General features: G+C 40.3%; 5 protein-coding genes across 5 annotated transcripts; 2 read left to right on the top strand and 3 right to left on the bottom strand.

Moving 5' to 3' along the window:
- Positions 1 to 1,706: 1,706 nt before the first annotated feature.
- EAF01_003424 (uncharacterized protein) lies at positions 1,707 to 3,114 on the bottom strand (the record flags this gene model as incomplete). Its single annotated transcript, XM_038911678.1, has 3 exons — positions 1,707 to 2,612; positions 2,707 to 2,881; positions 2,930 to 3,114. 3 exons carry the CDS (start codon positions 3,112 to 3,114, stop codon positions 1,707 to 1,709), a joined length of 1,266 nt encoding a protein of 421 aa, XP_038772913.1.
- A 1,132-nt stretch (positions 3,115 to 4,246) lies between these two features.
- Positions 4,247 to 7,598, bottom strand: EAF01_003423 (uncharacterized protein). Its single transcript, XM_038911677.1, has 4 exons — positions 6,792 to 7,598; positions 6,188 to 6,520; positions 5,938 to 6,134; positions 4,247 to 5,882 (listed from the first exon to the last, which is right to left on the bottom strand). Exons 2-4 carry the CDS (start codon positions 6,300 to 6,302, stop codon positions 4,662 to 4,664), a joined length of 1,533 nt encoding a protein of 510 aa, XP_038772912.1. The 5' UTR covers positions 6,303 to 6,520; positions 6,792 to 7,598; the 3' UTR covers positions 4,247 to 4,661.
- Positions 7,599 to 13,036: 5,438 nt separating this feature from the next.
- On the bottom strand, positions 13,037 to 14,344 carry EAF01_003422 (uncharacterized protein; the record flags this gene model as incomplete). The annotated part of the gene is made up of 5 exons (XM_038911676.1): positions 13,037 to 13,074; positions 13,132 to 13,274; positions 13,357 to 13,782; positions 13,839 to 13,908; positions 13,960 to 14,344. The coding sequence occupies 5 exons, from the start codon at positions 14,342 to 14,344 to the stop codon at positions 13,037 to 13,039; spliced, it is 1,062 nt and encodes a 353-aa protein (XP_038772911.1).
- A 1,346-nt stretch (positions 14,345 to 15,690) lies between these two features.
- Positions 15,691 to 16,818, top strand: EAF01_003421 (uncharacterized protein; the record flags this gene model as incomplete). Its single annotated transcript, XM_038911675.1, has 1 exon — positions 15,691 to 16,818. The coding sequence occupies one exon, from the start codon at positions 15,691 to 15,693 to the stop codon at positions 16,816 to 16,818; it is 1,128 nt and encodes a 375-aa protein (XP_038772910.1).
- A 7,192-nt stretch (positions 16,819 to 24,010) lies between these two features.
- On the top strand, positions 24,011 to 25,373 carry EAF01_003420 (uncharacterized protein; the record flags this gene model as incomplete). Its single annotated transcript, XM_038911674.1, has 3 exons — positions 24,011 to 24,488; positions 24,630 to 25,047; positions 25,095 to 25,373. The coding sequence occupies 3 exons, from the start codon at positions 24,011 to 24,013 to the stop codon at positions 25,237 to 25,239; spliced, it is 1,041 nt and encodes a 346-aa protein (XP_038772909.1). The 3' UTR covers positions 25,240 to 25,373.
- Positions 25,374 to 25,440: the final 67 nt, after the last annotated feature.

Below are 25,440 nucleotides of genomic sequence, written 5' to 3'. Positions count from 1 at the left end.
TCTTTTATCAACAGAAAGGAGCATTAGGCAGATTTCTCTGCCCACCTTCTCGTAAAATTTTCCATCCATACGATCGATATTCATCCCCTATCTACTCCTCTATACTATCCCACACCACCACATCACGCATCTAGCAATTCCTCGTCTATTTCGTCATGCACATGCACCTTCGCCTCATTTAATCGAACATCCAGCCCTCTTCAGCTCAACATCACCTCACCCTTCCCCAAAAGTTGTGTAAGGATAGGAGCCTTGAAATTCGGCCCTTGGGGTATAGTTACTCGGTTTCCGGTCGCTTTCCCATCCCAAACGAACCACATCCGGACATGTCAAATGCACTGTACAAGTCGTGTCACATACTAGTCTTAGCTTCCACATCGTTTTGAGCTGTGTATGGGATGTGATTTTTTCTTCGCTCAATCGACTCGTCAGGGTTTCAATTCGGTTTCTGTGCATTTTTCGCCGAGATGATGGGGTTGCTGATGCTTGCGCTGGACAGGGTATCTCTCACTGCCAAATGATCGTCCTGCTCGGAAAATCGGATGTATATCACAGCTACAGTTGTGAGTCAGTCTCATTGTCCTGGAAGTATCTCCTCGGAGGACTTCGTTTTAAATGCGATTGAGTTCTGCATCTGCATAAACTTTCCACTCATGCTTTTTGTCAATCATACGTCATACAATTTTTTTGCACGTTATAATGCGGTATCAAAAAATAGGGTTAGGGTTCCCGATATTGGGTTCTTCAGGATGTGACGGCATGCAACATTAGCCTAATCATCTCATCTCATTCTTCAATTCGCTAGCCAAACATCCATCCACAACCCAACATCTAAGCAGTCTTACTAGCGCGGGCTCGCGTTAACAAAACTTGATTTCTATCCAAGTACTCTCTATCATACCTAAACAATCTACAAGAGATGAAAACATCTTGGTGTCCAGCCAAGAAAACCCTATAAAATTCTATGCACATGATAAGATGCGATGAGAAGAGATGGGATGGGGATGAGATCGTAGACGATACGTTACAGTATAGCACTTTTTTTCTCGTAGCTTGTTTGTTGTTTTTATTGGCTTCTCGTGTCTATCTGGTTTATGTGATGTGTGTATGTGTGGAGGTACCTAAGTAGGTATTGTAATGTGTGGTCATGATATTACCTGGGGTTTGCGGTTACTTGTTTATGTTCGGAGGTCGAGTTATGGATAATGGTATTGATAGAGTGTCTCTGTATATTGCATAGGTACTGTAGCTATCGAATGATATAATATTAGGTCTGGCGGTCCGTTTTACATGCGCAGGTGCAGTAGTTGATTTATGATATTAGACGATGCGGGGGTTCACGAGCTGATAATTGCACAAGCTGATAATTCTTGAGCAAATATATCATTCCATCAATGTACAGAACAAATTTTGAATTGAACCGAGCATATGCACGTGTTATGTAACTTTATTGCTTCCGTAAGTTTCTTTCTATATTGTTTCTATCCAGATCTTCATTTGCGTCTCATTATATGATGATAACCTGAAGAATATTGTGTTAAACATTCACATATTCTCATTCCAAAGAGTCTTATCTATCACAAACCCAATAATCACAACCAATACCATAAATCCAATGAATACAAAATATTAAATATCATGCATATGCATATGCACCTTACTCCTCATTTCCCCTTTCTCCCCTCACTCAAACCCAAACCCCAAAACTAATAAGGATCCCACTCCAACCTCCTCTCCAACATAAAAGATTCCACCGGCACCCCCCTCCACTTCTTCTCCCCCTTCGTCACGTTAAAAAACTCCACCTCAAACCCCATCACCTCTTTCCAGCCCCTAATCAAACGTCTCCAATAACACGTTTCCGCCGCCGGCGTAAGATACCTCTCTCTAAAAACCCTCACGCTCCTCTCCGCAATCTCCTCTATCTCCTTGCGATCCTTCCCCTCCATCAACTCCCCCATCTTCTTTTCCAACCCCCTAAACTCCCTATCCACCTCTATGTAATTCTGTTCCGGCCCCTCCTTCTTCATCAACGGATGGAAAAATTCCATCCACTCCAATTCATGCGCCACAATCACCGAGCGACAATTCCGGAGATACTTCAGCCGCGCAGAATACGAGTTTCCTTCCGTGTGCGCCAGAAACTTGTATTGACAATGTTCATCCATACTCTTCAAATCATTCTTCATACTCCCCTCATTATGCCAATCCAGCGTCTTGACATCCGCCCACGCCTTGCCCTCCGTCACATTAATAAATTTCTGGCGCACCTCCAGATTCATCGTCGCGCCGCGCCATAATAGTTTGTCGATCTTCCGACTCCAGGGCCACTCGCTCTCGGTCAGGATGGCTTTCATTTGCATTTCCCCGTAGCTACCGATTTTTGTCTCGGGCCATGACCAGAACCCGTATTCGGGCATGAGCCATGTTTCTTGATTTTTGGCTTGTCGTGCGTAGAGCCATTGGGGATGTCCTTCCATCTTGTCGTCTACGTTCATGGTAAATTCGATGTTAGGGAGGGGTTCGGGGGAGGTGAGCATTGCGCGGTGGAGAGCATGGAGGGTGGCGATGCCGCGGGAGTAGATTTTGCCGTAGGTGTCGATTATGTATAACTGTGTTTTTGTTAGTTTATATCTATCCATCTCATCAAACTCTCCTTTCACTATCTCCAAAACTGTCGAGAGAGAAGAAACCAAAAACACAAACCTGCTGATCATAAATCATCGCCCGGATAAACCCATTCAACGCCGGCGTGTCATCCAATTCCTTCCTCATCACCTTCTTGTTCATTCTCAGCTTAACCGGTCTCTCCACCTCCTCAAACAGTCCCGGGAACGCGACATCGCATTGCTCCTGCGTCAAGAACAAATTCCGATAATCTCTCGTGTAATTCCACGTCCCGTCGAATCAAAATCGTCCACTGATATACTCCGAGTCCCGTTGCGCATCAGATCCATGACCGACAGTGGGGGTATATATCCGTGGAGGCGGCGCCGGAGAGAACTTCTGTGGTCCAGTGGTGTAGAGGAAGACGAGGAGCGTGAGGAGAAGCCCGAGGACAAACGGATAAGGACGTCGCGTAGTCGCTATGGCCAGATCGTTAAAAATCGCCATCTTGATACCGATTCTTTCCACACATGAAGATGAAAGGAATGCACAACGTCACAGAGAAAATTTAAGGTACAGGATAAGCCGATGAGTAAGGAAAGGTAAGGGGGAATGCCAATGTAACATTCACGTCAAATTCCATTCACTACCCGAGATCCAATTCTTGCGCCGCAGAGATACATACTCCACAAGTAGCTAGTTTCTTTACCCTTTCCGAGCAGCCTTTGGTGGCGGGCTTACACTGAGAAGTTATAACCACTCCATATCTGTATGGATACTTGCATTCCTCGCCTATGGCCAGAGCGAGCCAGGCAAGCATATGAAAGAACGACCCAAAAATTTCATTCAAAACCAGCCCACCATCATCTCACCAACCCATCCCAAACCATATAAAAAAGAACAAAAAGCTTCGTAACAAAAAACCCCTTGAACACCCTATCCACAGTGACGAGCCTCCATGATCCATCCAACTCACCCCCACTCATCCATACCTTGTACGGACGAATAGAGACAAATCCCTTATCCCCAATCCCGAATTTAGCCATGCTCCCAGGCATCCAGTCCATAATCCCTTACACAAGTAAAGAAAACTTGATTTCCTCATCACAAAAATGAAGAGATTTTGTGGAGTGAAGTGGATTTTAAAGTAAACATTTTAACCTCAATCCACACATCAAAATGCTTTAACTTTAGTGACTTTCGGGACTTAAGGTTAATTAATTCCCCAAGCGTCTTTCCGTACATGATTTGCGACATGGGCCGAATAACGGTAAATCTAATCTAATACTTTTGGGAAGACCGATGAACATCTAAAATATAAGAGTGAAGTCTCTCTCTTTATATGCATACAGTACACAATGGTGTTACGCATCGTGTAACAACCAATGATTTATTTGTTCATCCAAATTATTATATTCGACGCTGTGCATATATTCGCAATATAAAAAATTCTGAAGCCAGGAGATCTCCAGGGGGGAAACTCGGTGCTTTTATCCGTTCTACCAATCGGATATGCACAACCTGCAGTCGAGTTAATTTGTACAATTGATACTTACTATGTTAGTAAGGAGTACATGGAAATAGAAACTTCAAGTACAGATACTCATCATGTACGTCAGGATATTAATACATAATATGATTAGATAGTTCGTGTCCAGATGATTTACGCTTTACCTTTTTTTTACATTTTTTTTTTTTTTTACAACCATGCACAAGCTTACCAGCCAGCCCTTATCAATTACTTGTATTGCATGTATATCATGGGGGTGCTGATCTTCCTCGCTAATCATGATAATAAGGCCTTCTAGAGATATTTCAAAAGCTCCATTCCCAGATGCAATCATTCCCAAAAACTCCGTAGCCAGATGTGCAACCTATTAACTCCCAATATCCATGACACCAATAGCAATCCTGTTCCAGAAACGCGCCTCTGATGCAGTGATAGAAACGATGCGCCTTGGAAACACTTTTGTTAATCGTGCATATTATGCTCCTCCCAATCGATCATATATATGTACAAACTATGCGTTAATCTCTCGTATATCGCACGCAAATTAATTCATGGACTGTTTCCGCTCATGTTTCGGTAATGTCCTAGGTTCCAAACTCCTAGCTTGATCTCGTTCGAGCAGAAGCGAAAGTTGCGACTTGCTTTTACTCAAGGGTCCTGAAGGGCTTGATGCTAAGCTTCCCGATATAGGACTAGAAGGAGCCGCTTGTGAAGATGATTTCTTGGTAAAGAGATCTTTCATCAGAGCTCGAGCTTTGCCTTTGCTTGGTCTTTCTGGCGACGCGGGTACTGCTGCAAGTTGGTTACCATTTCCTAGATCGAGGTGACCAATTGCATCAGTCAATGTTGGCGCCGAGCTGACCATGCCTTTAGACTGGCATTGCAAAAGATTTTTCCCACTCGCTTTCCTATATCCAGGGGGTTTACCATTGCTCGAATCCTTAGACGTGGTCGATGCCGGAGAATCCGGACTTGAAGTTTCAGGTGGTAACATGCTGACTGTTTTAACATTGTCGTGAAGCATTCTTTGTACCTTGAACTCAGCCTCACTGACTTGAGGTACTGAAACTTGGTTGCTTGCTAGTGCCTGAAGGTTGTTGGAAGGCTCAGGCTGAGTGGGCGCAATCTCAATACTCTCCTCACGAGTGCTTGCAAGTTTGCGCGAACCTCCCACAGTTGGAGCGGCCGATCTGGAGGGATTCCGCTTGGTCGGCGAGGTTGTGGTTCGCGGTGCAACGTTTTCTTGCGTGTTCTGATTTCTGACTGGCAGTACGGATAACGTCGGCAGCCTTCCCATAGTTCTATTCTGTTGTCCTTGTCCACCTGCAACCCTCGCCGAGCTATCATTTGAAGACTGTGAAGTTTGCGAACTCTGTCGCCTGACAACAATTGGTCTCTTCTTCTTGGAAGCCGAAGCAACAAATTTCTTACTTGCCGGTGCAGGCATTAACTTTCTGTCAATCTTCTCCTTCTCGATCTTCTCCTCGACAGTAGCCGTATGCTCAAGGATTGGCGAAGGTGATTGTACAACGTTCTTGTTTGTGCTTGTGCTACCAGACTCGTCTTCTGAAGCTGGCGGGGATATGAATCGTGCAGTCGGTCGAGGACCGTTTGCAGAAGGACCTCGAGTCTTTTTTAATATTGGAGGCGGCATAGGAGCAGGTGTCCGGGTGACTGATGTCAGCGTTGTACTTGATCGGCTGTCGTTGCGAACACGAGCAACAGAAGTAGTCGAGGCAGTCTTTCCAATACAGGCTACATTATTCTGATAGTACAAAATTCAGTATAGGGCTCCACGGTTCATCAATAGATTTGCATACCATTGGCTTTTCATTTTCATAACGATTGGCTGGTCCTCTGAGTGGCACAAAAGTGTCACCCTCTGAGATATGTACGAAGAGTCGAGCAACAGTTGAAGCATCCAACTCTCGACTTCGACTCCCCCAGATTCGCCACCAATAATTCTCCAGACGCTCAGCTGTAGGGTCGAGAAGTCTTCGTTTTGTTGTGGTATAGACTAGAAGACAATAAGCTTGATGCTTTACTTTTTAATCGAGATATGTAAGGTACCTTTCCAAAATCTGGCAATGTCTGCAAGATCCAAAGGATCATTCTTGATTCTCTCAATGGTGCTTCCAATCTGAGGAGAATTGACCACAATGCCCTTGGGCAATATCAAAGCCATCTTCTTCTTCACGTCGCCAGAACCTAAAGTTGTAAAATGACTGCAGCTCTTCTAAGGCAGGCAGCTAGCCTACCCAGAAGTTGCTGCGTCACCGTGAAAGAGAAAGGCGCTTTATGAACAGCTAAGAAAGCTGAAAACTAAAGTAAAGAATTAAAATTTGGTGAATATTAAGTATTGGCCGGGTATTGAAAGGGACGGGAGATCGGTGACGAGTGAATCTGTAGAAAGACAAGGTTGTAAGGAAGAGATCCAGGATATGGCCGATGAGAGAGAAAAAAGCTAGTGAAGCTAAGAAAGATAGTGAAGATAGTATGAGATTTTAGGTTATGAAATTCCAAAATAGAAATTCTAGAAGTATTTTTTTTTTACACTAAGCTTCTGATTGAGACTCCGAGCCCGAGGGAGTAACAAAGCAGAAAGAATAGAAGATGGCTAATAACTTAAGGTTTGGGTTGTGTGTACTTGGGCAGGTATCATTTTTGTACGTACCAAGGGGGGGAAGTTGATTAAAATGATAGGAAAAAAAAGTTATTGGTTCGGAAAGGATCCGAGGAATGAGAATTTGTTGAATATGTGAATTTGTAAATTTGTGTGGATTTGAGTTGATGTGATGAGGAGGAGGAGATAGGTAGGTCGGTAGGGAGTTCGATTTCGAGTTCACACCAGCGAATACTATTTGGAATATATAATATGCTATCTCAAAGTCGATGAGAAAGAAATGTCATGTGAAGGGATATTGATGCTTTGAGAGATAATACGATATGGAGTATCCGAGAACGAAACCATTGACTTGTGTTAGGTAGGTGAGTCGGTGGGTAAGGCAAGTAGGCAAGTAGGCAAGTAGATAAGTACCTGTAGCGGTTGTCGTCAAATGGTGAAGGCTAACCTTTTCATTCGAGGGAAGAGAGGTTCCAGTTGAAAAGATCAAATTCTCCAATTTTCCATTGGGTAGGCTGGGCTGGTAAGGTAGGGTCCCTAGTAGGAATCTGGTAGGAGGGAGGCTGATGAGGGGGGTATGTATGTAGACATGTAGGTGCAAAGGGGTCTTGTTATGAAATGCAATGAATCGTTCTTATTATTGTTCTTGTGATGATTGTTTTCATTTTTGGCTCCAGTCAGTCGGAACAGAATAACGTATAACGTGCACGGGGTACTTGCTTCTTTGCTTCCGTACAGCACAGCACAGCACAGCAAGCACAGCAAGCACAGTCCAGATAGAATAGGTAAGAACCGACCAGCAGATATATACCTAGGATGAGGGTTGGGGGTTTGAATCTCCGTTGAGAACGAAGACAGTACGATGTACAGACTATACAGTACAGTATGTACTCAGCACACAGTGACTCGAGTAGCTAGATATCAGTAGGAGAGAGGTAGGATTTTACTGTAATTAGTCGAATGTATATGATGAATTATGAGACGGATTGATTGATCGGCAATTAGACTCGGGGAACCATAAGAATAAAGTAATAACAAATCAAGTTTTGTAAATCTTTTCTTTTTAATTTGGAAGAAATAACCTACTTGAGGTAGCGTCTCTCTCTCGCCCTGTATGTGTGATCTGGATGGATACGATTTGATGGACCTGGTGCCAGGTTGACGGACAAAAGATGAGTGTGGGTGTGGGTGTGAATATGGATATGGATATACAATTATGGACATGGATGAAAGGGAATTGAGCCTGGTAGATCATATAAAGTGGATATAACAAGGCGACTGTTGTTACTATTGGAGACTCTGAGACTTTTTTGCGTTGGCTTTTACATCATGTATGTACAAAACGGTACACTACTGTACGAAGCAATCCATCGGAAGACTTCTCGAGTCCGTAGAGAATAGTCAGTACCTAGGTAATGTGATAAGCATTCATCAATCATTTATGTAATGAACTTCGTCTCGCTCTCTCTCTCTCTCTCTCTCTCTCTCTCTCTCTCTCATTCCTTCGCTTCCGTCAATATTTGAACTACAGTATCCTACTCCGACAACAGCACTCACAAGAACAACAATGAGTTTGGATTATTCTTCATGGGATATTATTAACTTTGAATCAAATTAAAACTGTGGAAACCTTATGGGAGTAGCCGGTGCTGGTGCTTAGTAGAGAGCTTAAGCCAGGGTTCTCGCCTAGGTATCACATTCTACTCGGCCATTATCTCTTCTTTTCCTTCTCTTGGAGAGATACGGCTATCATTGATATCGTGATTCGTTTATATAATACTGTGGGGTTGGTGAGATATTGCAAAAAGAAGGAATAAGAAAAGTAGGGCAAGGGAGGGAAGGTGTAAATGAAAACCGTTTGCCTCTTTCCCAGGATGCAAATTCCTTCGCTGCCGGTACCACTCATGTCTGCTCCTTTCTTTTGCCAAGGATGTTCGATTGTCACAAGAACTATTTCGTGCGTACGTATCTAACATAACAGGACTGCGCTATACCTACCTAGGTAGGAAGCGGACAGATATTAGAATGCTTTCGAGCATCTAAGAATCTCACTTCATTTGTACGAAGTATGCGTGGACATTACAACAAGGATTGGAAGGCCGTTCCATCTTCTTGACTTACTTTGGCGACTAAGGTATGTATGTACTTGGAAAAAACATTTGATGGGCCCGAGAATCTCTATCCAATCCTAGTGTCACAAACAATACAAAGAATGCCGTGTTGAGTGGCAATTGCTACAACTCATGACTTATGACTTGCGTGAGGAGCATCTAGCCATCCGACGCAAAATATGAAGTTGCACTGTATGCCTTTTCTACCCTTACACTGCTGAAAAGCATTGACATGTTACACATACCTAATCTTATAGTACTACCTGTCCATCGGAAGATCAATGCAGGGAAATTAGACGTGGTGAGATGAGATGAGATAAGATTGACCTGAGAATAGCTTCATCTCTTGTCTCAAATTCTCAATGTAGAACATTCGCATCATCGTCGTGCAAGAAACGCGGCCCAGTCCCTGCTTCTACGGAGTTCAGACTCCGTGTTCCGTATATTCCACATCGAATAAGCCGATGGTGACCATGTTGGAACTCGAAATCGGCAAATAAATTGTTGCTACCTAGCTCAAACTATATTCAGGGGCTTTGCGACATGCATAAAGGCACGAGGCAAGGCAAAATGAATGGAATACAACGCGAGGCCGGTTTCTAGCCTTGACACCGCCCCGGCAGTAATAATCTGCGGCACGACTCATAGTTCTCGCGTTGTCAAACTCGCATTGGTATTATACTCATGGTACATCTCTTATAAGTCTTACGGTTGGGCTGGCACACTTCATAGCGTACTGCTACTCAATCTTACCGACCTATGCGACTATTCGGACTCACCGCTGTCGCAGGATTCTAGTATTCGTCTTACTGTGGGAAAACACATAGAATCACTGATCACGAAAGAGTCATTGCTTGTTTTCAAAGGCCAGCAAACAAGCTTGAGACAAGCCAAAGTTAAGGCAAAAGAGGGAAAGGGAACGAAACAGACAAGGCCAATCCTTCCACCCGAGGAAATAATCCCAACAAAAACACGCATTCTCCATGCGACAACAGAATCTCTCAGTCCTCATCAGCACAACAGAAAAAGTTACCTACCTTCCTAGTCTATATCTCCAAGGTAATAGGTAGCTTTTGTCCAGCTTTACATATCTGCAATGCTTAAAAACGTCGCGGAACCCTTTCCGATATCCAAGTACGGGACCGTTATGAACATCTGACCTCTTTATACCTCTCCGCCTCAATATAAGGAAACGTTGTGTGACGTTCATTGTTACTGGTCTGAAGATGGGGGATGATATTGTGTTACTCTCTCGAAATCCAGGAATCCAGACTGGTAATCTAGAGTAACAATCAGAACTTGCAATCCCAACAAACGAAAGAAACTTGTGATCCAGTGCGAGCCTTTTCATCAACCATAGGGAGTTTCGATTGGAGCCATGGCTACTCTGTATATCCTTACAAGGTTTTTTATATTGCATTTAGACAATTGAATACCTAGGTATCCAGACCAAAGTTACCAATCCCCCGGATTTTGGACCCCACCCGGTACTTCTCCACACCACATGACTTACAGGACGATATATTACAATGAACAGCAATGGAGTAATGAACTAGTACCATACTTAAGCAACTTTGGCAGGATAAACTGCCTATCAAACCATTATTGGGAATTGACTCGAGCCTCGAGCCTCAAGCTTCATGCATTCATTCATTCATTCATTAATTACTCTTGAGCAAGGCGGAAGATAGGATCTCTCTCATCCAACCACCCATCCCGCGTGTTTATCTCGAGGCCAGCAGAAAACGTGCCCCATATTCCCAATTCCAATCAACCAAATCACTGTCTCAGGAGAACAGCACCCAACGACAAAGTCCTATACCGTCCGTGATCATATGACACGACTCAAAATCCAACAAAACAAAAACCAAAGTTTGCCAAACTCAGGGGAAAAACCATCCATCCATAGCAATGCCGCCGAGCCGCCCCTGGCCCTTTTTCTCACCCACGCACGCCCTTTCAGTTTCTATACTCCACTCATGGAGCCATGTCTCATGTATTCTGACCCGAGAAAACGCAGATTGTTCCTTCCAACCTTCTAGCTTCCTTCCTACTACTCACTGAAATGCTTCTAGAAACGTGTTTCCCGTCTTCGTTCTTCTTTTTTCGCTGGGCTTTTCTGCGTGGGTGGCGCCATCTGGACGAACAATTGCTGGGGATGCCAGAAGCTTACCCCCTTTTCGAAATTGTATATTAAATCATTTTATTGATATTTTGATATGAATTCTATAACTATAGATATTTGCGAGCGTATGATTAATTGTTTTTTCGAATCCTGTTATATCAGAATTATACTTCCGTATTCAGCCGTATTCCCATTTAATTATTAAAAGATATTCTTTTCTTCGAAAGGGGCTTGATTTTTGGCGAGTCTATCTGATGTCCCTCCCCAAACATTTCGCCCCGATGTGATGAAAGGGTAGGTGCTCGCTCTTCTTCGGCGCAGAACAACGCAAGCCTCAAAACATATTAACCTATTTTTTCTCGTCCTGGCCTCTGGGCCCAGGTACACCTTGCGGGTTTGGGAGGGGAAAAGAACTTTGAAGGATAGATGTCGGGATAATAATCATTTAATGTTAGGGATTGGGCAGCAATCCAATCTTCTCATCTCCATGGGACCTGGGTGTGGTGTGGTGTGGTTTGTCAGTCTACCTAGGTAGCGAGGTAGTGCTACGAGCAGATGAATGGGGATGTGGATGGGAAGGTGGATGTGAGTGTGAACATGGGATGTCTGTATCTGTGTCTATTTCTCTTGGTGAGCCTCATGTTTCTTTTTCAATGGAAATTATGGGTTGGTGATGGATGGATGGATGGATGGATGAATAGATGGCTTTGAGTTTTTTCTTTCTGCTTGCTCTACTCTGCTCTCGCCGATAGCAGATGACAGATGACAGATACAATAACAGGCTCGTAAGTAAGCTTTCTACCAACCAGCCAAAGAAATACAAGGAATTGGTATCCTATCGATATCGAACCAATCAATAATGGATATTCAACAACACTATCGTTAACAATATCTGAATGGAGCAACTTTGTATATGTGTCTGTAAGTCTGTATGGTGTGTGTATCATCGGACTCGACAAATTTTGTTTTCTACTCTGTACATGCCTACCTGGTAGGTACTCAACGGAGTAGAATCAACATAGGTACATATTCCAATACTAGGTAGGTATTTTGATTTTTGAAATGCCGATAGAAGCTCATGAGTAACAATAACAATAACAAGAATGTTAGGCCAGGCCAGCGAAGAATCAATAAATTGGTATCTTTCAATGCAAAGGCACTATATCGTAATTGTAACTGTAAGCTGCAACTGTAAATTGTAACCCCCAAACTCGGAGTTAAAGGATACCTCCTAGGTACGTACTTAGATATCTCAGCTCATCTACATACCTATTTCTCACGATTCAACACAAAATTATCATATTCAATATTCAATCTTCAATACTCAGCACTCTTCACTTATCATTCTCAATCCTCCGATCAATCCCCAGCTGACTATTCATGTACCTACCTAGGCACCTAGATAACCACCCAATTGTCCTTCGAGTTTGCAACATCTATTTCGGCACATAGTGTACCTATTGAATCCTTCATTCATTCATCCATTGATTCAATCATCCCATCACATCTCATCCATTCCACCCCCCAAAACTCGGCCAAATGTAAAACACCCAAACCATTCCGTGCAGCATCGACCCATGAGAAACCCTTCCCCGATCTTCAAGGGTCTAAAAAGTCACGAGTTCATTCGGATAATGTTTTTTTGCTGCTGTGTAATGTAGTGTGATGTTGTAGACCGCACTGTATGCACTGTGAAAAGGGGAAGAAGGAATCTTGGGTGGGGGTTTAGACGTGATATCGTAAGGGATGGTTGCAGAAATCATATAGACATAGATGAATGGATAGATGATCTTGTGATATTTCAGTAGGTTGCACGGGTGACGAATGGGTATGCAGGTAGGATACGTAAAATAACATCACACTGAATGTCAAGGTGAAGTCTGCTGTTTAGAGAAAATTTCATAAAGTTCGTCATACTACATTAAGCCGAGTAAGGAAGGGGAAGGATGCGGTAAGCCATTTACACCTATATGACTCGGGTTCGAAGATCTAATGCTTTTGTGAACATAAGAAAAGGCGCTTTCAACACACTCGATGACCCGTTGAAGAACAAGGATCAATTATGTGAGAGTGTAACCTCCATCTACTCGTAAATCGGCTGGGATGTTGTCAGCAAGTTGACTCAAAAGGGTTTTGCGGAGAAAAATGTTCTTACCTCCAGTAACGTAGTTAGATGCATCTGACGAGAGGAAAGTGACGGCGCCCATAAGATCTTCGGGCTGACCCATCTTACCCTGGGGAATAAGGGAAGTCCATTGCTTCTTCAATTCTGGGTTTTCATCCAAAATCTTTTTGGTTCTATTGTTTCCGTAATTAGCACTGGCTTGCATGAAAGAAAAAATCAAACCCCCACGGGGTCTTTCTGGGGTTCAAAGCTTACAATGCAGTCAGCATATATCCAGGGGAGATGCAGTTGACTCGGATGCCAGCGTGAGCCCATTCGACAGCCAAGGATGAAGCGAGATGTCGGACAGCAGCCTTGGCTGCGTTGTACGGCGCTTGAGGTTGTGGAACATTGACAATGGCACCGGACATACTGCCAATAAACACCATGCTTCCTGGAGCCTTACGCTCGAGTAAATGTTTTGCAACCGCAATTGCGAACAGGTATGTTCCATCCACGTTAACACCCCAGAGTTTCCGTACTCGATCGATTGGGTAGTTAATGGCCTCAAAATTCTCAGTGAAACCGGCTGAAGTTACTAAGTTGTCGATTTTGCCGTGCTGGGAAATAATTTCGGCAATAGCAGCATCGACAGATTCTTGAGAAGAGACATCTGCGTAATGAGCAGTAACCTTTGGAACCCTAAGATGATGTGTAAGCCTTTGGTTACAAGGTTGGCGTAATAATTCTCTGCTTACTTTTCTGCTCCTGGGTTCTCTCTCTTGAATGAAGCAACAAGTTCTCCTGCTTGCTTTTCGGCTTCCTCCTCTGTTGTATTATTAGCACAATATCATCTTCACATTTGTAGATGTTACTTACTATTCATATCAACGATTGCAATATCAGCACCGCTAATAACCATGGCTTGACTCATGACAAGTCCCAAGCCTCTGGCACCTCCAGTAACGACACCGACCCTTCCTTCTAGAGAGAAAGATGCAAGTGTACGCTTGAAGTGGAGTCCACCTCTGCCTTGTACTGGCTTACTGGATGGTAATTCATGCTCTTCTGGATATTCGACATGTACAGAGGAATCGGTTCGTGCAAAAGAACCTTCGTGGGGTGGATCGTCAAGCTTCTCCCGAAGAAAAGCTGTGCTGTGAATTGGTCTTGAGGATAGAGCTGGTAATGTGCGAGATGAAGCTGCCTTTGTGGAAGCTCTGGCAGCACGAGCTGTATGTCTCAGAAGTTGTGATCGGAACATCGTTGATATGTTTGTTAGTATATAAGTATACACGCACTAAGAAAAGATCCAAAAGATGGCGACCAGGCTAGATAGTCTCTGACACGGGAAATCTGATCTGTTGAGATAATTGAACGAAGTTATGAAAAAGGGCAATATATTCACAATATTCAACAATGTTCGTTCAAGGTCAATTGAGGAATGAAAAGGTTGAATGGACAGTGAATGCTCTTGTACGTAGTGAAAAGTATTTCCAGGAAGATTGGCACTTAGTTTAAGAAGGTCCTTGGTACTTGACGTAGAGTGAAAACAGAAATGATAGCTACCCACTACGAGTATGTACCAAGGGTTGTTGACATCATCTGACAGTGCAGCTCCCCAAATCTCTCCACTCACAATGGATACAGTTGGTATTTCAGTGGGGGTCGCCCATTGCTGAATCGATTCGGTCTGAGTGTTGCTACACCGAAAGTAAGGGAAACAGAAGAAGCTCAATGCCCAGACCCCAGAATGAGGAAAAGATATGGAGAAAATAGTGGCAAAAGGAGGGAAGTAAAAAGGTTCAAGAGGGGATACATCGTGAGATGTGATTGTTGAGGCTTCAATACTTGCCAGAGAAATCACCAACGAGTCCAGAATCAATACTTCCCTCGCTGTGATTTGATTGATTGATTGATTGCTTGTATGTGCGTATGTGACAAGTACGAGGTACATACCCCCAATCGTACATTTCAATAGTACAAGACCCAAATGTAGTCAATCACATCTTGGGATTCATGCATCGTGGGATTCCATTTTAAATTGCAAGAAAGAATCGGCGAGTCGGTAATTTATTTGTTCTGATAACTCGCTTGAGATTGCTGAGATTGCGGATAACGATTATATAATCATGCCTTATCGACAGCCACAAATCCACCAGCCACATCACGTGTAACGCAAAGAGCAAATGCCGAAACCAACCTTTCTTTACGCTAAAACCCCGTGCTCAGTGTACCTACGATACCTATTAATAAGGTACCTACCTAGTCAGTAGTGACATTTATGGAGGCTGTGCCCACCAGTGGAACCTCGCTGCTTCCTTTCACTGTCGTCCCTTTGAGACGCTTAGGCTTCACATGAAACCATAACTTCTCTTCATCTTTTCACCATCAACACAATAAACTACCTATTCTTCACTCACTCACTCACTCACTCACTCCCTCATTCACATTATCTCGCAAAATCTGACATATTCTGATTACAAGAATATTCTACAGTACCTCATCATAGAGTAGCAGGTCTACCGCTTTGGACGATATATATTTCCTTTCACCACAAGCAACACAACATTACCCCACGATATTCCCAATCTATCGATCCACATCACTATGCGATTTATCACACTCGGAGCGGGGGCTGCTCTTGCAACCCTTAGTCAAGCATTTCTATTACCTCCAGCCATTTCGGAATCTGCCAGCAATGCCATAGATTCTTTACCTTTCGATGCTGCTATCGAGGCAGACGGCAGAATCTTGGCTGTCGACTGTCCTGGTTGTCCAATCGCCCTCCAGACTTTTGATGCACAGGGACGTCGACACGGTTTGAAGGGGTTGAATAGACTCATGTTCAATTTCTCCGTCTCGCACGACAATGGTCTCGATCGTGTACTTCTTAATGGACTCCAATTATATCCCATCGATATGGACTCCAGTCTCGAACGTTTTTCAGCTCCACAAATGATCAAGACAACTGAGAACAAATGGGTTGAAGCCGCAGAACCCAACCTAGGCTATGCTTTACGCATCCATAAGCCAATATCATATTCTAAACAAGATCAGATTGATCTAGTCATGGCAACCCTTGAGATTCTCGAAGTCGGAAACACATTCGTGGATACCGTTAATAACATCGAACTCAAGATTCTTACAACACCAAGTGGAAAGTTGATGATCGGCGATGCACAAGTTGTACAATCACCACCAAAGAGCCATCTTTCTAACTCAATCGATGATGGACAAGAATGCACGACTGTGCTTTGCAAATGGAGAGCAATTATGGCCGATAAGCTCTCAGCTCTCAAAAAAGGCTGCGGTGGCCAAGCCCAACCCACTTCTCACAACAACAGACCTCAAGGTCATGGACGTCCACGTCCTTACGGTCATCATGGAGGACACGACGGCCACAGAGGTCATGGTGGTCATGGTAGACCTCATCGATTCTCTCACAAACACCATGGCGTCGCCAGATTCTTGCGAGGTGTTGTCCTGCACGTATTCATTCCAGTCATCATTGGTATCGTTGCAGGAATCACTGCCAGTCTTGTTGGTATGGTCGTTGGCCATGTCGTTATCTTCATGTGGCGTCTGTTGTTCCGTCGAGGATCTCAAAGCCAATACACCAAGGTTCGGCAAGAAGATGCTGGTGTTGAAGAAGGCATTGAAGAAGAAAAAGGTCTCATTCAACACCAAGGTCCACCCCCAGTTTACGAAGACGTTGTCAGGGAAGATAAGGAATAACCAACGAAATGAAAGAAAGCAATTCAATTGAATTGAAAATGTGGTCTCGGCTTCTCTTAATGACCTTGCCACAATTATGATAATCGGAGGTGAATTTAGGGAGAGGTTTCTTGGGAGTTTATATGGCAAGATTGATAAGATTGCAGGAAAATGCATGCGGGGTTTTAAGGGAGGCAAAGGGTCGGATAATGAGCAACTAGTGACTTTTTTTTATTGCAACATGCCAATTGTATGAATATATCAAGCGATCGTCTATTGCCCTTGAATGCTTCAGTATCTTCCATAACATATCATAACTCGATTTCATTCACACAATGCTTTGGAGAGTTGAATTGAAGTTCACAATGCTTGCTACACTGATTCAGTAAAGTACAAATTAGTAAATCGGGTTGCCTTCAGACTCGCCAATAATTTCAGAGAAAGGTTGAAAATCCAGTCTGGGCACCCATGTTCCTCTCTCTTTCCACTGGCAACTTACTTGACTCCCTTCTCTTTCTCTATCTCCACCGTTCTCTGTAGCTAATTCAATCCATCTAAATTGTACGTATATGTATGCAAGTTTCATCTCTACATTGATCTCGTACACTATTATGATATATGCGTCGCAATATTCTCTTTGACACACGATACTAGGAGACGAGGAACTTTCTGTTTATTCTTTATCTGCTTATAGTGTATGCAGGTACTTGAAGACTGAAGTTAGAAAATTAGGAGGATTGGTTGAGTGCGAGATGGATGTTGGATGATGCTTCTGTTTTGTGGAGGGGGGGGGATGGATATTGAGATGAGGTTTGGGGAATGTTTGAAATGTGGATTTTTGGGCTTGGTGATGGATGGGCATCGGATTGTTTGTATGTTTGAGTTGTTCTTGGTTTACGATAGAGGAGGCAGATTGCTATGATGGCTATATTTCTTAGAGGGGGGGAGGGCTTAGGAAGGTTTGGGTAGGGGTGAGTATGGAGATGGGAGTATGAAGAGGCATGAAGGGTGCAAGATTCGGTGTGTAGAATAAAGAGAGAGGCGTAGAATGGATGATATTCCATACGACTGTGATGAGATTTCTTGATGCCATACGGATACGCTTTCGTATGGGGGGGATATATGGTGAAGAGGTTGAGGGGACCATTTTGTTTCTTTCTGGGTTACTAGATTATAGATCTTGGGAATTAGGACAAGAGTAGCCTGAGATGGCTAGGTGTGTGATTTTGACTTTTGGCTTGGGGAAATATGCTATTATGATAATGGTGGTGGCGTGAAGGGAAATCCCAATGATGGGAGATAATGGCGGGAGTAGAGGAAGAAATTGGTATAAATCCTGAAGGATTTAAATTTATTGTTCTTGGTGCTAGAGGTGAATACAAGTGAGGATTGAGGCATAAAGGGAATGGAATATGTGGAATATAATGAGATTAGGCGGTCGGGAATGGCAACAATGAATAGCAATGAAGATGCAGAGAAATGTCCTAGGGGGGTGCGAGATATTGGAGGATATTGGAGGATATTGAATGGGCTTTGCATGTGGACGTGCTTTGAAAAGATGGTTTTGTTTTAGGAGTATGAGAAGAACAGGTGGAAACCTTTGAGGGAGGTATTATATAAGTAGGGAAAATGAGAGTGTAGATTTTGGATAGTGGAAGATACTGTGTAGATTGATTGATTTGATCTGGCCACTAGGAAGATGCTTGCGTACTCTAAGGACTTTGGGGCACCTGGATTTGTAGCCGGCTAGTAGCATGTAGTTTAGGGTTTAGATGAGAGCTGTGTGAAGTGGATATCTTGCGTTGGGAAAGCTTGAAAAGTTCACATGTACTGAATGTCTAAAATAGTTTACTTGTATGGAAGCACTTCTAATCCACTAAATGTCCACGACTTTAGAAGGATTTAAGAAATAACATCATATCAGATATATGTGAATGTGTGAATAATAATGAAGCCTTAGAAATGATATGTGTGTATGAAAACCCTAGCACCAGCAAAGACTTTCATGATTCAAGGCCTCCTACTGTTAATTTCTATTTCCCGAGTCATTTTGACAGACACGAGGTAAAAGCTACTTCTTTGGTAGATCCATGAATTCTTTGTGGCTTTCTGAGTCGACTTGACACCCTTTCACTACTTTTACAGTCGTGGTACAGAGAGCCCTCCCCGTATCAAACTGATCAAACTCTCTGACCAAGCTGGTTTTGCTGATGGGTTATACTTCATACTTGAGCTCAATATTCGATGTGAATTATGGATCAAAGTTTGGTGGCAATATTGGCAATGAAGAATGGGGGGTGGTGTTCGGAGAACATCCATTCTCAGACTCTTAGTAAAGACTCTCTATATAAACTCCTCTTAAATAGCATAATTTAACGTTGCTATATGTTTATCTTAGCACGAACACAGATCATGGCGGGATTATAAGTGAGTTGATATAGACATTTGACACAACAGCCATGAAATGAGCGCACAGTAGAACAAAAGCGGAAAGGGAGTCTTTAAGTATTTATTCTTTTCTTAAAAGACATTTTGAAAGGATACTATTTCGAAAATAATAAATTAAAATTTGAATTAATAAGAATAAAGAAATAATAAGATAAACATAGAATAAAGGACAATAAAATATTTGAAAGAATATAAAGAGATTTATATTCTATTATAAAGAATAAAACAAATAATAAATAAAAGATTAAATAAAATAAATAAAAAGGAAAAGAATAAAGAAGATAAAAAGCAAATAAAGAAATATAATTACTATAAAATAAAGGTAAGTAATTATAAGGTTATATTATTATAATGATAATAATATTAACAATAATAAAAATCGTTATATTACAAAAAAGGAAAAAAGGGGCCTATACTATTATACTAAATAAAAATAGATTATATATTATTAACTTATAGAATAGAAATAAAGCAATTGTAACAATATTGTCTTCGAAAGTATAGGTATTATAAGCTATAAATATTAGATAGAATAAATACATAATATAAACAATTTAATGGGATATTAAAGAGGGATAGATTTTTATATCTTTTTTCTATTTACTTTATTTAATTAGATACAGATATAGGTGTATTGTATGGTTTTAGTATAGCTATATAGATCGAATCGATTATGAATTTACTACTACTACTATGTTTATCTTAACATGTTTCCTGTGTTTGATATGGTTGATATCCACAAGGCAACTAGGTTCAACACCCAAGTTACCGAGTGGGATTGACTGCCCAGAATTCTTCAACGATAAGGTGGACATCGGTGCTTAGGAATTTTCTATCTGAGGAAACCGATATCCCTACATCTTGCATAACCCTGCATTTTGCACATCTTTATTTCTTTTCAAAAGGATGTATTAAATTCAATTAATAATTGATCAATCATTATATTTTATTAAAACTTTTTATTAAGATATGATTATATTATTTTTATTCAAAACAAAAATTGAAATATTGAGAATATCTAAAAAGTGTAATATAATTTCAATATAAAAATATTAATATTAAAATATTATATATTGATTTATTCAATAATATAAATAAAAAGAATTATTCTTTTTTTTAATAATTTAAATTTTTTATTTATTTTTATATAGAAAATTAAAAAAAGTAAGCTTTTATATCAAAGATTCCAAAATATCTTAAATTATTATAATAAAATTTATAAATTATCTTTTTTTAAATTGAAATTGATTATAAATTAAGTATTTTATAATATTTGAATAGAAAGTTGGTTTTATAATAATATTTATATATTAATTTGAATTAAAAAAATATAAAAGAATATATTTTATGAATTATATATACTTATAATTATTTGTTAAAAATCGCTTATAATTAGATATTATAATAATATTATTACAATAAAAATTTTTCAAATAATTTGTTTTTTAATATAATTTTTGAAATACACTATTATTTTTTATATCAATATCAAATATAAAATTTTATAACATTAAATTAAAAATGAATTTTGAATTTAGAATTCTTAGAAATTTTAAAAAAATTAAAGATATTTTCCTAAATAAAATTCTTTTAAAAATAAGTTTATTATATATTTCTTTTCAAAAAGAAATCTATATAATTTTGAAGTTTAAAAAAATAAACGGTATTTTCAAAATTGTTATTTTCTTATTCATTAATTTATAATAGATTTAATATTGATTTTTATATTATTTATTATTTTTAAAATGATTTTATTATTCTTATATTATATTCTTTTATAATAGTTAAAGATTAATCTTAACAAATCTAATTTGAATTATAATTTTTCTTTTTCTTTTTATAAAAAGAAAGGTAAATATATTTTAAAAACAATTTTTAAATCTTTTTTATTTTTTTTAAAAAATTAAATATACTTTTAAAATCTTATTTAAAACTTAATTCTTTATGTTTTTTTTAAATGTTTAAACTTTTTTCTTAAAATATTAATATAAAAGAATTTGAAAAACTAACTTTTAGTTTTATAAATAAATTCTAATATAGTTTTTTATTATATTTTTAATATTTTATAATAATATTATTTAAATTGATTAAAATTTTGTTTTATATTTTAAATCTCTCAAAAATTCAGTTTTGCCTTACGATACTCTTGAAACTTCTATACATTAATTTTGAAATTATTATAATGATTTTTGAATTTACAATCGATTTTTAATTCAATAAATAAAAGTGTGCAAGATACAGGGTTGTACAAGATGTAGGGATGTCGGTAATGTATTGGCGCCAAGAAATCGAGAGTATCGTGGCCATCTTGATCTTGCAAAGAGGGGAAAACTAGATGTCAGATTTTGAGATTTCGTGGAGGATGGCAGAGGTATGCACTAGTTTTGTGATATTGATATTGATTAAAAAAAAGCCCACTTAGACAGAGATGTGAGAAACGGAGCTGAAGCCTGAAAGAGAAAGGCTCTGTCAGTATTTGATGGCTGCTTATCTCACTACAGAATGGATAAGCGAAGAATCAACGAAGACGATGAATCACAAAGAGCTGTAGAGCAAATTCTGTGGGGGTTCCTTTTTTCAGTGGGCACTTCGACACCTGGTTGTCCACCGATGTCGCTAGGCTAGTGGACGGTATGAAGATTATGTATGGCAGACTCTTGCACCCATGGGCATACGATACGGGTTGGAAGGAGTGCTTACGATAAACAAGATATCGTCGTAGCAAAGGTATCAGGACAGAGTACTAATCTGTCATAGCTCCAGACAATAGATGGTGATGTCTCGTTCCACGCAGACAATCGCTCATCAACGATATGGTGACTTATTCAAATGTGGTCTAGGTAATGATTGAAAGTCGAGATTGGCTCAATTGATATCCAAACACGTGGGTAACGAAGGATTTCTCAAAAATGTGGGATCGAATGTTGCTAAAAGGAGGAGCCTCCGGAAATAACCTTAGACGAGATCCTGCTGTCCACTGGGACGAATCGGGTCTCGTGCCTGATTATCACACATCGGATGTGCACAATGAATGTGATAGCAAATGTAGCATGTTCAATGTACATTCGTAAGCCTTGTGGGTACTAACAACTCGAGCTGGACCCATGTATAGTAATCTCAATAAAAATCACACGAAATTGATTCTTTAAATAAAATTAGAAATAAATAATTGTAAATAATTTTTTTATTAATATATCTCTTCTAAATTTTGTATCTTTTATAAACTATTAAAGAAATTATCGAATGAAAAATATTATAATATTAAAAGATTTCTAAAAAGTTATACCTAATTATATTAAAAGTAAAGGATTTAAAAAGATCTACTTTCAATTAAATATTAATCTTGATATATTGAATATTTCTTTAAAAAATCCATATCTTTAAAATTTATATTATATTAAAGGCATTTTGTAATTTCTAAAGAATTTTAAATTCAAAGCTTAATTAAATAAAAATTAGAATACTTAAAAATGACATATTTATTTTTCTAATATATTTTTCTAATATATTTTTCTAAATATTTATTAATATTGAAGTTTGTATATTAATATAAGATAAAAGTAATCTTTTATTATATCTTGAATAAGATGAATTTTAGTGTAAAAAGGTCTTTTACGTAAACTTTATACATAGTACTATAATCTAAGTGGGTATGTTCAATGACTATGACTCGATTTAACGAAATCCATTGAATTTCCAAATTTATCGTTTTCCTCTCTTGGATGTACTCCGGTGTGTCTAAACCCACTGAGTATCTTTCAGCATCAGCCGCAATTCGCCAGCGTTGTTACAGGACAAAGGTTGTACGTGAAACTTTGAAGGAAAATCGTGATATTGCTGATGATAACCTTAGATCTTCGGGAGGAGCCGAGGCAAGACTTCACGCTTTTTGAGGCTCGGTGCCGGCTAAATTGTTAGTCTCTTTTCTTCAACCACTTTTCCTCTAGGCAGCATTTAGATCTTTAATATTACAAAAGTATAATGATATGGTTAAATTTTTGTTTTAAATCCATCGTTCGTCCACTGAACAAGTAAATATGTCCCTATCAACCAAGCCAACTCTTGCAAGCTTAGGCAATGAGACAAAAATGGTGCAATACTTTACACGATGAAGCCATCTCTTTAGAACATGCCATTGACCCACATGTTCCTTGGAAACGAAATCAGATGAAGAATACGAGAAGCACATTTTCCATGCAGGCGAAGATGAATACATGTTGACTTGGCATACATATCGACGTTCATAGCTTCCGCGGCGTCTTACCATGCAAAGTTGCTAGCGGATTATCATGTAATCTGCATTGCAGAAGATCTATCAGGGTCCTGTCCCAAAGATAGGGATTTAACTCCGATACCTTTTGCGCTCCACTTCATGCTTGATGAGATGCGCAGCTCCGAGCACCGCCTGCCTGTTGTCACAGCGGTGCTGCAGTCACTCGTGTCTAACTTTCAAGTTTGTCAAGCTCGGGAAGACAAGGTCTTGGACTCTTGGCTTCAAGTCTGGCCACGCCCATGTCACAATCTAGAGGAAGCCCTCAATTGCTCTTGCATGCTTTCACCTATCCTGTCATCTATCCAACCAAGTCATCAATATACATCACGGAAAAATACTCACTACCTTTGGTGGTGCATGTGACAACTTCATCAATTTTCTTGCACCAATCATAGATGAAATAGCTTGAAGTATCAAGTATATAACACCAAGGTTTTCTCAGGAAAAAATCATTCTCACCAACAACTGCTTCCTTTGCATACATCGATTATCATGCATTTCTCAATTCCAATCCTATCCTTTGCGGCCACTCTTCTAGGAGCAGTCTCTGCCGCTCCTCTAGAGGCACGAGCGGTCTCCAGGACCTCTGCACCACCAGGTGCTGTTATTGTCGACGCAACCGGCAAAACATCAGGATCATACAAAACATTTCAAAATGGAGTGAATGCCCTTTCCACCACTACCACCACACCTCAATATCTCTTCATCTACCCTGGAATCTATACCGAACAAGTATATGTTCCAGCCCTCAAATCCAACCTCACTATCCAGGGGTATACTACAGATGCAAGCACCTATGCTGGTAACCAAGTCACTTTGACTTACAACCTTGCACTCAAAGATACCACCTCGGATGATTTGACTGCTACTTTACGTCAATGGAACAAGAACACTAAGGTCTACAATCTTATTATTCAAAACACATTTGGACATATCAATACCAACGGTCAAAATCTTGCTATCTCTGCCCGTAAGTTCATTGGTTCAATATGTTCTTCACCCAGTCCAACCTAAAGTGTTCCTCTCTACGAGAAATTACCGTCTATCATTTTCAACTTTGAATTCCTAAAGACTTTTATAAGAAACATTTACTAATCCACGCCATTCATAGACACCACAAACCAAGGATATTATGCCACTCAATTTATCGGATACCAAGATACCATCCTCGCCAACACCGGAACTCAACTATACGCCAAATGTCTCGTCGTTGGTGCCATCGACTTTATCTTCGGTCAAACCGCTCAAGCCTGGTTCGAGAACAACGATATCCGCACCATCGCCGCCGGATCCATCACCGCATCCGGACGTGCCTCTGACAGTAACCCATCTTGGTATGTGATCAACAACTCGAACATTCAAAACATCAATTCCAGCGTCACCACCTACAACAATTACTTAGGACGTCCATGGCAAAATTATGCCAGGGTCGTTTTCCAAAATTCTTACTTGGGAAACAACATCAACGCTGCTGGGTGGAGTGTTTGGAGTGGCACTACCGCTAATACTGAGCATGTTGTTTTTGGAGAGTAGGTCATCCATCTTATTTCATATAGAAAATTGCTAACTTCAGTAGATATGGCAACACTGGACCTGGTTCCATTGAATCCGAAGGACCAAGAGCAACCTTCAGTTCCTCCATCAGCAAAGCTGTCCCAATCACTACTGTTTTGGGAAGTGCTTATTTGGACGAATGGTGGGTTGATAGCAGTTATTTGTAAAGAGATAACTGTGAATTTTTCGTTCAAAAATCGAGATCCAAACGATTGGATGTGAAAGGGTGATGAATGGACAATATTGGGATCTGAAAATTTTAGATAACGAATTAATGATTGATGATTCACATTTTCTCATCGATTCTGTGCTTTTTTGCTATAGTGATGCTCATATTGTTTTTCAAGACTTTCCGTCTTGTAGGCAGA

The sequence above is a fragment of the Botrytis porri genome (assembly GCF_014898465.1).
Source record: "Botrytis porri strain MUCL 3234 chromosome Unknown BPOR_004, whole genome shotgun sequence".
Classification (NCBI taxonomy): Eukaryota; Fungi; Ascomycota; class Leotiomycetes; order Helotiales; family Sclerotiniaceae; genus Botrytis; species Botrytis porri.
This window is presented reverse-complemented; position numbering and strand designations above follow the sequence as displayed.